Here is a 12,187-nt window from a genome sequence, read left to right on the forward strand (position 1 = left end):
GACACTGACATTTGCCATGGCCAGGAATCAATCTCTGTATCGCTGGGTTCATCGCGCAATGCATTATTTCACCATGGCTCCAACAACAAATTGTAATTTATTAGCATACAGGGCTCTTGCCATGGTGTAACCGCATCGAGGTCTCACCGGTTTGGTCTCGTGGCACAGCAGTTGTAGCGACGGTGCAAGTTTCTTGAATCCCCCACCGCCTCCTATAAATGGGTTCACAACAGTTAATCGGCAAGTCGGGTGTGGTGTCTAAAAATGTAGGCATTCCCACATTCTCCAAGTCATCTGGCCAGTGTGGAAGAGTAGACCAAACACCATTTAGAGGGGCACTATCTATCACCAGCAGTGGCGTGAGCAAGCAATTGTAGGGCTGCACCTGTACCTGTTCACGGTAAGAATATCTCTCGCTGCTGTGCCCGGACCCTTTTGTGCGCTTCCGCGTGCCGCAGACGCTGCTGGTGCAGGCGTGGTACCCCATCACGGTGGCCACCAACTCGCGCAAGCAGAAGGAGTACCTGGCCGTCTACCTGCAGGAGACGGCCGGCAGCCTCAAGGGCCTCGAGTTCAAGCTGCACGACTTTGGGTATCGCGGCGTGTCGTCACACGAGGTGCGTCGTGTTTCCAGGGTTTCGGTCCAAAACACAAACGCACCTTGTCCGTGTGTGTGTGTGTGTGTGCGCACGTGCGTCTATTCTGCACACGCATACTTGAGCTGCTTGTGACAAAGTCGCTCGGTATGCACCCCATCTGGTCACTTTTCGGAAGCCAAAGCGGGGTTGAGCCCTCCGGGATAGATTCTTTGATGGATGACCGCCACATACAGCAGGTTGTGCTTTTCGGCTGTGGGTGCAGACGTAAGCTGCAGAGGGAAGTGCATAAGTTCATCGTTGTGCTGCACTTGGGTGGACCCATTCCGCTCCTCACCTTTTATCGAGCCACCAGCATAGTGAAATATGCCGAAAAACTTCCCCACGACCCACATGCTGTGGGGTCGCCGTCATCCAGCAGTGGATTGATGAAAGGCTGTACGTGGTCTACTGCCCTGCAATGCCCCCACCCCCTTTAGCGGGCTGTGTGGGAAATGTCCAGCACAGAGTGTGGCTCGGAGGTCGCTTGACGGGATCTCAGAAGTAGTTCTGTAATATCACTTTAGATTAATTGTTCCGTGGCATGGTGTGAGATGTATGGCTTTGCAAAAATTCCATATCTTTTTACATAACGATGACGGCCACAATTTCAAAATATTGTGGAAAAAAGCCAAAAATACGTTGCTTTGAAAAGTTTATGCATTCCTCGGTAGCATGCTGTAATGACATCACTGCATTAATGTATTAGATTGTACCAGATTGTTGCAAGTGCCATGAAGATGCACTTCACCATGATTTTAAATTATTTTTTCTAACTAATGAAGATTCCAACTTCGGTAAAGTCACGTAGAAATAAGAAAAATACAAATAAAATTACATAATATATGCCGTTTCGATTGCAACACACAAGCAATCATCATCAGGTAGAGGAAACACATAACCGCAGATATACAGACCTTAAGTAGAGGGAATTAACACAGATATATACCAGGGGATACAGAGAGACGGAACATCACACTAAATCAAACAGGGTTTAGCAAAATTTGGAACTATGTAAAGCAACACTTTACCGAAAAAAACAAAGATTAATTCCTGCAGTCACGAAAGCATCAAATCTAACCTGGGACATACTGCTTAGGTGTGTGTGTGTGTATGAACAAGATAAGAGCTACTCGTGTTTTAGGGCGATCTTTATTGTGGTTTTTCTCTACAAGCTACCGAGTGATGGTCTCGCTCTCGGCATGCTCTCTCTCCACGCCGTGCGCCCTGCCAGCCTCCATCGCTGCTCGCTAAGAGCACCGCCCTCCCTGTAGTGTCCGTGAGACTGAGCCAGAGGTCTCCGTGCGATTTCCTGTTCCCCTGTTAGTCGGCAGGCATTGGAGGCGCGGCTCACCTCATCAATTTCTGCGGGACAGACACGATGGCCGCGAACCTCTTCGCCAACGAATACTACGGCTCGCCCATGGCCGGATTCTCGATCCCAGCCTCCGAACACAGGTGGACGGTGCACCAAACTCAACCCCCCCGCCTCCCCACCCCATAATAAAGGTTGTTTTGGGTTAGATCGCGTAAATATAAATGTGTCGTTAAACCCGCCACCACCATACACGACACGTGAACAAAACGTGCCAATTGGTTACTACTTGAGCACGGGTGCGTTGGAGAGTCAACCCACAACATTTCCAATTTGAGTACGACGTTAAGACCGAAACGGGAAGACGTCTTAACAATTCTGGCAAGTCCCCTGCTGAAGCTGATTGTAATTGCCAGCGAAACGTGGGCGCCATGGTGTCAGGGGTGTTAAGGGATGGGGAACGTGTTAATTACCTCGCCTGGTATACAGGAGGTCGTAGGTTCAATCCCAACCCTTGCGCCTGCTGCTGTATATTTTGAGGTTTTCCCGTCTCTCTCCCCGTGGTCGCGTGGAATTTTCTCCGGGTCCTCCGGGTTTTCCACTCCACATTTAGAATCGTACGTTTAGAGTATTTGTCTGCGATAAATTATTTCCACGTGCTAAGCCACTTCGTTGGGCTATCATCATTTGTAGCCAGGTCGCTTCTGAAAAAGAGCCATACAGCTGAGCGGGCCTTACCTGGTAAAATAAAATAACCCCTGCGCTAAAGCCGGGGGGGGCCGCTTGCGTAACACGCGCGCGTTGGCACGGCACAGCAACATCACGGCGTGGGGCAAGGAGAAGGAGAGCGACGCGTTCCGCTACATCCTGGAGGAGTTCCCCGAGCTGCCCGTGTCCATCGTGAGCGACAGTTACGACATCATCAACGCGTGCGAGCACATCTGGGGCGAGGAGCTGCACGACTTTGTGAAGAGCACGCGCACCGCCGCGGCGCCGCTCATCATCCGCCCGGACTCTGGCGACCCCGTCGTCATGGTGCTCAAGGTAGGCGGCCGACCGCCGGCTGACGGGCGGCCACGCACGTCTCGTGAAGGAGGGGGGGAGAGGACTTAGAATCCGTGTCGATAATGTGCGCCTCCAGTTGGCACGATTGGCTATGTGTGGTGCGAAAGAAGCTCAACGTGCTAAGTCACCTTTTTAAAATTGTTGCTTCATTGTTGATACCCGAGGTCCGTATCCTCATTTGAGCCAAACTCGGGCAACTTTGCGATTCTTAGGGGATTAGCGCCCCCCCGATTTAGCACGGTTGGCTACATGCTGTGCGAAAGAAGTTCAGTGTACATACATAGAGAGGCGCCAATGAATCACGATCCCGCTTCGCACCTCATGACGTCGAGTCTGATTGCCCCTCTGTGTGCGTGTAGGTGTTGAACATCCTCGGAGAGAAGTTTGGGACGACGACAAACGAGCGCGGCTTCAAGGTGCTGCCACCCTACCTGCGGGTCATCCAAGGCGACGGCATTGGCACGCACACGCTGGTCAAGGTAGCTGGCACACTGATGCATTGGCACCTGTAACTTTACGTAGCCTGAGCTCGATGGACGCTAGCGATAGGCAGGTTTCCCTCTCTCTATGCGGGTGAGATGTTTGTACGATGTCACGTTGTATATGCGGCTAACCTATTTTTACCAAAAATTCGTTCTATGCGGTTTGAATTCACTCTACATGTGGCTATGCGGTTGGACGTGGGACAACGTTGTGTGGGTACTGTGTATGTTACTGTGTATGTTACTGTGTGTGTGTACTGTGCGCTACTCTGCAGGCAGCTGTCTCCTCGTGCGGTTTCGCTTTGTGCGTCCTTTTGTTGGGACGCATTTCCCGCATGAAGAGGGAACTCTGTACAAGGGCAATGTTCCCCTGTATTGCTGTATAGACTGTTGAAGCACATGCTGTTAGTGAACACCTAATAAAGGCCAGAATGATGCACGAGGGAGAGAGGTGCAGTCTGCACCACACCCAACCGCAATCGTCTCGCGCACTGCTGGCCCTTACACACCAGGTGCTTGTTTACGGCCGACTTATTTCAGACTCGGGGCCCAGATCGTATTTAACTCCTTGCCGGTGTTAGCCGTGACCAGGAATCGATCCCAAGGCCACCGGGTCCGTAGCGTAGTACGCTAACCGTTGCGCCACTGCTCCCCACGATTCGTTTGACGCACACCACGCCCACACACAACTTGTCCAACCAGAGACTTAAACGGTCGCGTGGCCCCGCAGGTGCTGCGAGCGCTGCACCGCGAGCGCTGGAGCGTGGAGAACGTGGCGTTTGGGGCTGGCGGTGCCATCCTGCAGCGCGTCAACCGAGACATCCTCAACTGCTCGTTCAAGTGCAGCTACGCGGAGATCGCTGGTCAGGGGGTAAGTCTCGAACTCGCACAGGCAGCGAGATCGCCGGGGTGAGACTCGGGTTGAAACAGGCCCAGAGGTTGCCGGTGTAGGCCTCGGGCTGGAACAGACAGGGAGATGTTGTTCGGCGTTGAGTTATGGCAAGTGTGCGCAGTGTGGTCCTAATTTGAAAAAACAAGCACCGCTTGAAATCTTGTTGTTTATGAATGACGGCGTTGTGCGTGTGTGCCATAAATAAGCGTGAGTGTAGCCCAATTCCACACTTTGGTTCCCTCCGGCACCGTATCTTGCGACTGCCTTGCCGTGTTGAATGCCTCCGTCTCGTGGCAGATTAACGTGTACAAGAACCCCGTGACGGACCCGGGCAAGGCCTCCAAGCGAGGACGCCTGTCTCTGCACCGTACGCCCGACGGCTCCTTCCACACAGTGCAAGAGGGGCGTGGGGACCCCAACACCGTACGTCGCCCCACTCCACATGCCAAGGCCGCTAAATAATACAACACGGACATCGTTTCGTCTCTTAACACAATCGCGTTTTGGTCCCATCAGTGTTATGGAACTTGTGGACCAATGTTTCCAGCAGCATTGTTTAAGCCGGCTAACTCCGGACCAGTTGCGCCCTTTCAGAGTACCACCGGTAGCATAAGGCCAGTTAGACATGTTGCTGAGCTGCCAGATAAATTATTCAACTTAATTTAAATCAAACCAAGGTTAGTTGAGTGGCTTTTTCATTCGCCAAAAGCACGCAATGGTTTTTGTAAATGATGTTATTTATTTATAATCAGCCACTTCTTAGATTTTGTTTGGTTTGCTTTGTCAGTGTGTGTACATCATAACAGGTAATGTTCACTGATTTAAAAGCTTTCTGCTTGAGGAACGTTGCTTTGTTGCTTTCATAATCAAGTTCAGTTTTCCAAGAGCACTCCTAACTGCTCCCATCCACCTCTTTTTCTGCACTTTTTTTTTTAATCCCGCCCCTTGCCGCGCAGGACGTGCTGGTGACTGTGTTCGAGAACGGCGTGCTGATGAGCGACTACCAGTTCGAGGACGTGCGGCAGAGGGCGGCGCTGAGCGACACGGAAATGGAGCGGCTTCGCGAGAGCGAGCGGCAGCGCGTGTGGGAGGTGCAGGACGGGGAGGGGAATGCGGCGTGATGGGGGGGAGGGTCGCCACCGGAGTTACCCCCTGAACACCCACCCCCACTCGTACACACCACACCCCTACCGAACCCAACACCCACCCCCACTCGTACACACCACACCCCTACCGAACCCAACACCCACCCCCACTCATACACACCACACCCCTACCGAACCCAACATCCACCCCCACTCGTACACACCACACCCCTACCGAACCCAACACCCACCCCCACTCATACACACCACACCCCTACCGAACCCAACACCCACCCCCACTTGTACACACCACACCCCTACCGAACCCAACACCCACCCCCACTCGTACACACCACACCCCTACCGAACCCAACCCCCACCCCCACTCGTACACACCACACCCCTACCGAACCCAACACCCACCCCCACTCGTACACACCACACCCCTACCGAACCCAACACCCACCCCCACTCGTACACACCACACCCCTACCGAACCCAACACCCACCCCCACTCGTACACCCCCTACTTATCCACTCCACGCCCCTTTTATCCGCTCAGGCTGCCCATGAGCCGCTGTAAAAACTCATGCCTGCTTCTCATTGGGATGTCGTCAATGTTAAGAGTTTTTCCCTTGCTTTCATCGAGCACTGGAAGGCCCGAGGTGGTCTCCCTGTGGCAAAAAATCAGGAGCTCTTGGTACAAATGCCAAATGATCGTGGTGGAGGTGGGTCCCTCTGTGGGACCACTACTGTTGATTGTCCATGCATTTGAGTTTTTCATTAATATATGGTGTTTTTCCCATCTGTTATTTTCCAATTGCGATTTTAATGGGAAATTTTACAATGAAGGGGTGTAGAGCTTTCTTAATCAAAAACATGCATGGGCAGCCACCAACAAATGCTGCTCTTGTTTATCAAATGGGCAAACGGCGGATTTGATTCTCGACTGGAATTTGAGCTCGCAACTTGAATATTGTGTGCTCTAACTGTGGCACCTCATTGAGATGTAGATTTTAATTCGTAGGACTAACCGATCACAAGACAATTTGCACACGTGTGTGTCTTTGACAGCGACTGTGTGCCCGGGTTTTACTTGATGCGGTTTGGCAGCAGATTTCTCTTCATCCACACTAGTTTAAGTATAACATTAATTCCCCTGCGCAATTGTTGAACGTGGCACTTTTAAATAAAAAAGCAGTAATTTATTCACATTACAATTGCAAATAGGAGTTGGCGTATTGACCCAAAGTATCCTACACTAACAGCGGCGTATGAAGCTGAAAGTTTCTTAGACAATGTTTTGTCGGATTTCTCCTTTACTTAAGACGAAAAATATCGAGTGTGTACGATGGCTGTACATTTTAAAAAAGATGTGCCCATGATTGGAGGGGAAAAACCCCACAATAAAAATATCAACACACTCCACCACACCCAACAGGAAAATAATAATAAGATCGCTTCCAAAGATGGACATTGTCCACGTACCCATCTGATGATTTTCAGTTATTACCTCTCCTGGCAGAAATTACTATTTATCTGCCACAGATTACATTACACATGCGATTAACTGAGAACCATTTTTTTGCTTTTAAATTGTAAAATATTTGGACTTTTGCACATCTGTATAAAAAAAAAACCCAAGCACTAATGAGAAGGGTGTGTGCGTGATTACGTGGCCCAACCAACCTCTGGCTGCGTCCGTGATGGACCAATTTATACCCCGTGTTGGCATGAAGTCAAACTAGCTCTTGATCTTAACATATTCTATTGTGCGCTGGCTGGACATTTTAATCTAGGGTATGATGACGATACGCAGTGCGGCAGCCATGTGGATTCGTGTCCATGTGTTGTACAGAAGCTCTTAGTCTCGATTTATCTTTCCTACAATTGTGATTTTTTTTCTTTAATGTCTGGTGCCCCTTGTATATGCAGTCAGTGCTATATTTAAGGAGTGTTTTTGTGTGTATGAATGTTTGTGTGTAATAAATATAAACAACCATTTGAGAGCTGCGCACCATGGTTTTAAATGTGGCCCACTTTGTGCATGCGTTGCCCTCCGTGGAGGCCCAATATTTTCGAAGCGCATTGATCTGTGTATTGTACATTGATCTGTGCGTGTGTGTATTTTACAGCCTCTGATTTATGGATGACATTTATATCCGATCTGTTAAGATCGCAGTGACCTAAGTCCTGCGCGTGGTCTCTTTTATTTTCAAAACAACGTCTCGTCTGTAACGAGCCAGTCGCCAAGTACAGACCGTTTGTACCTCGCCAGGCACAAAGAGTGTCTTGGGTGCAGTCGTGACTGCTCGCCGAACTTACAGGATGCGGCCCGAGAGAGAGAGAGAGACTTGTCAAGAAGATATTCTTGTGACGCGCTTCCAATGGCACGCGTGCTGTGCGACGTGACCGCACCTGGTCGGGTTCCCCGTGTTCACGTCGGCGATCGAGTTCACTTGGCACGTGCGTTCCTGCGTTGCCAAGAGGCCACGGCAACACGAGGGGGTTTCCCCTTCGTTACGGAGCCGGTGACTTGACGCTAGGTTGAAGGAAAGCCAAGTCTTGGGCTTCGTTTGAGGACCAAACCCCACTTTAATTCACGTGCTATTGTAATTCCACGGAAAAAAAACTTTGAGCCACAGGCTGGCGTTCTCAAATGTAACATGCTCGCGCTGTTACCGTTGGCGATAAAAACAATTGACATTCTGCGTGTGTAATGTAAGAAATTCGATTTAAAAAAAGGACGACATAGCAAGTTGAGTTAGTAGGTGGAAGAAAGGTGCCCGTCTTTTCTTTAGGTTACGGGCCCGGCTCGGCACATGGAACACGACGACTCCTGATCGCCCCCCCCCCCCCCCCACCGCTGTGACTCCTAGCGAAGGCTTTTGCAACAAATCGAGGATTTCCGCACGAGTGCGTGGCCATCGCGAGATGCACGCAGTTCGTGTGTTGTAGTTTTGTATTATGTATATCCGCATGCATGCAGGGTGCGGCGATCACATTACAAAATACTTTGTAACTCAATTAGCTGTGCCTCAATACACCGTTGCATTGTAATAAACAAAAACTGGGGCGTGTAAAGTTGTTCGTGCGTGATACATGTGCACGTGCTTTGTTCATGCAGTGCTGTGTCATAACGCGGAAACTTGAAGCTCTATTGAAACGGTGCTGTGTCATTCCGTGGAAACTTGAAGCTCTATTGAAACAGTGCTGTTTTATAACACAAACATGTGGCTCTTGAAACAGTGCTGTGTTATAACACAGCACTGTTTCAAGAGCCACATGGTTTCATCAGACGGGTCGACAATGAAGCCGTCACTGTTGTCTTGCCGAGTCGTGGAGATTTAAAACTTTCCGTAATTGTCTCCTTGATTTGCCTGAATTCTTGGTCTGAGATCTGGTCTCGTGAAATACATTGTTCAGCCGCAAGGGGGGGCTCCATTATCGCGGCTTCACGTTGGCTTGTGCTTTAAACTGGCTGTTGCTGCTGCGAATTAGATATTTTCATCCAAAAGCTTGGCTTAGTTACAAATGTTCGCAACAAACTGGCATTGCAATAGTTTGATGTCTCTGTTCCCAATTACTCCCAAAGACATTTGTTGTGCCTAACCTTGTTTATAAACATGTTGCCAATGTCTCTTAACGAGGCATTTTCACGGTCACCACGGATGCCACTTAATACTTTGAGTCGCGGAGATTAAATTTAGCAAACAAGAGACTAGGAAATACCTAAGGTTATTGTTGTGGCCTAATTTTAATCCTATTTTAGTTTTTTTTTTATGTACGATGGGCTCCAACGATGATCGTAAAGATTGCTGTTGAGAAATGGCATGAATCTGAACACCTTCACTTTTAGTCTGTTTTCAATTGTTTTTGTTTATATATCAGACGACTCCATGTTTGTGCTGTACTTTTTTCATTTTCTATAATCCAGAACGAGGCTCGATTTTAAAAAGTTACATTGAATGCCAATTTGCTATGTGCGTGTGGCTTTTGCTCACGCCGTTGGTATCCGAATGTCTATTGAGCGGAGGTGTAACGCAGTATGTGGAAACGTCTCCCTTGCTGCCTTGGGCGGCTAAATGTGGTTAACAATGAAGAAATCGTGCAAATGTATTTGTGATGATTTGATCTTAATTCAAATTCGAATATGAAGTTTTTTTTTCCGCACACGAGGCCGCTTGCGAGTCTGCGTAGCGAAGAATTAAATATTCGCCATGTGCGGAGACTGAAATAAATGGAACCCCATTACCTGATTTTAGATAGTTGTTAACACGTAATCACAATCTAATGGGTCATTTTTGTGTGACTGTTTTTTGCTGTTTTGTATCACCGAATGTTTGGTAGTGTGGCTAAAACGCGTTGTCTCTCGTGGAGTAGTAATAATTTTAATCCGAGTTCATTAGCACAGAACATCCTTCCATGCTCGGCCGCATGTTTGTTTCGGTCCCAACAATGACAAAAACTTGTTTTTCACATTTATCACGGGAATGATTTGCCTAACCATCCGCGGTTTTCATATTGACGCATATGGTTACGTAACTTGCTTATAAGTACAACGATTCGCGGTCTAAATGAACGCGGAGCGCATCTTGCGCTGGAGCAATTAGCCCCGATGTAGGTTCATGTTAACAATCGGTGAACTGTTCAAGACGAACTCTTTATAAATGCCATCACGGACACTTGTCATTGTTCTAGCTGCGCTGTTCATCGGCAGAACGCGATTGAGCGTTAAACGTGGGGTGCTCGCAAGACTTGAGATGATGGATGTGTTTGCAGGTTGATGTTTCCACTTAATGTCTCCAAGTGGTGTTGTTGCAAGCATTCTTCAAATCTGCCTGCCAGGGTATCATCATTTCACAGCCGTTTGGGTTTATTTTTTATTGAGATGTTAATGTTGGAATATACGCAAAGCTATGGAGTATTTGTGAAAGAACTCTGAATTGAAAGATGAAATAACATTTTTGTAAAAAAAAAAAATTGTGGTGTATAATGGTGTCCGTGAAATGTCCTTGAGCTGCACAAACGATGTGGATATTAAAAATTTCTTGGCATTTGTAGGATTCATCTCGAAAACTCCATAGGCTCCATGTTTCCTTTACAATGAATCCTACAAGTTCCAAGAGCTATAAATAGCAACGTGTAAAACTAGGTTTTTAAATGTAAGCCGTTAATGTCACTGATGGCCTATCCACGACACTAAAGGCATCGGTCGTGGGAGGAGCACAACACCGTTTGGGACTACAAAGTTGGTCTGATTTGAAGCGTATTTTAAGACTTTCATAATTGCAATTTAAAAGTGTTAACTTCAGGACTAACTGTAATGTATATATAAACTAGAAAAGTTCGTGTTTGATCCATTCTGAAACCATCGACACCTTGATTCCGTTCAACTTACAATGTCCTGTTCCTCACATTGCAGCCCTGCTATTGTGCATCCTGCTGTGTCCGTCCCGAGTGTGATGTTAAGACGCAGCAGCATGTGTTATAAGTGTTATGCTGTTACACACGTACACATGTGGGTATGGTTTGCATGTGCTTGTCGGTCACTGTCCTTTCGGTTTGTTGTAAACACAACACCCTACAGGGGTTTTTTTCTTTCTAAATTGGACAATTTAATAAAATGTCCCAAAATAACGAATGATTAAACTTTCTCTTTTTAAATAGTATCTTCTATTGTTCACTAATTGGAGTGCCTGCTAGACATTCTCACGTGAAGTTTAACAGCACCTAGGTTGCCTAATGATTGTATTGTAGAGTGTAGGCTACCACCAGATGTGTGGATGCAACACTTAACGAAGGGGTATCTTATGAATTACATTGCCTCGTCACTGTCTGACCAACCACGAAGAGTTTCCTTGTGACTTGACACGCGTATGAGCGAGTGAATGAGCAAAAGCACACACATTCTGCTACTGTGTGTGTGTGGACCAGTGGCGTCCCAGATTGCACTGAGAACCCGGGTATCTAAATTAAATTCCTGAGCCACGGCTAGCAACATTGGCGATCTAACTTAGAATTGTGTCTCGCTTTCCCCTTGGTACTAATCAACATTATTACTCGGGCGAGATGCAGACTGCCTGGCGTGGTCCCGGCCACATCACCTTCTTGAGCGCCCTTCCGGCCTTAACAGGTGCTCGCTAACAGCGTTGATGGGCTCTCCGGGAATCTTTGTGTGCGATTGTGTGTGTGTGTCTCTGTGCAAAGCCACACCACGATATACAATTAACCATCAATGTCATAAAAGGTGCATAGCACTGTGTATGTTGGTCACGTTTATGTTTTGATTAAACCGCATAATCATTTACCTGTTTGATTGTCATGTATCTAAGTGGTTATAATACCCACCTCCTGATTAGTAACGTGGCTAATTTAACTGTGGTGTCTTTGGGACCAAATTTTTATCTTGAGCAAATAAAATGTACATTTAAAATAAAACACTTTTTTTTCTTCAATTCGCTTAGTTAATAGACGTGTATTGTATCAATCCACCCGTAATGCACCCTATCCCATCATACCTCGGAAGCTCAGCAAGGTAGGGGCCAGTGTGGTGCTTTTGCTGGGTGACCACCCCATGCACGCAAGACTCGTGGCGTGGCGGCAGTCGAAGGGCAGCACGTCAACATTCATCGGGGATTGTGCACGGGAGTCGCCGCGCTCACAGAGCCCGGGACACGCGCACACTGGCGGATGCCGTTTCACGACCTTCG

General features: G+C 48.1%; 1 protein-coding gene across 1 annotated transcript in view; it reads left to right on the plus strand.

Annotated features, from left to right (window-relative positions):
* The window catches only part of LOC116947429 (nicotinamide phosphoribosyltransferase-like), a 31,084-nt gene extending 19,302 nt beyond the window's left edge, over nucleotides 1-11,782 (plus strand). The window contains exons 5-11 of the mRNA XM_032963128.2: nucleotides 459-617; nucleotides 1,963-2,093; nucleotides 2,766-2,994; nucleotides 3,375-3,494; nucleotides 4,228-4,368; nucleotides 4,687-4,812; nucleotides 5,346-11,782. Coding sequence (XP_032819019.2) covers nucleotides 459-617; nucleotides 1,963-2,093; nucleotides 2,766-2,994; nucleotides 3,375-3,494; nucleotides 4,228-4,368; nucleotides 4,687-4,812; nucleotides 5,346-5,510 — 1,071 coding nt within the window. The 3' untranslated portion in view covers nucleotides 5,511-11,782. The remainder of the gene's footprint in view (nucleotides 1-458; nucleotides 618-1,962; nucleotides 2,094-2,765; nucleotides 2,995-3,374; nucleotides 3,495-4,227; nucleotides 4,369-4,686; nucleotides 4,813-5,345) is intronic.
* Nucleotides 11,783-12,187: the final 405 nt, after the last annotated feature.

This window comes from Petromyzon marinus, chromosome 30 (assembly GCF_048934315.1).
Source record: "Petromyzon marinus isolate PM22_M1 ecotype Great Lakes invasive population chromosome 30, UKy_Petmar_22M1.pri1.0, whole genome shotgun sequence".
In the NCBI taxonomy this organism is placed as follows: Eukaryota; Metazoa; Chordata; class Hyperoartia; order Petromyzontiformes; family Petromyzontidae; genus Petromyzon; species Petromyzon marinus.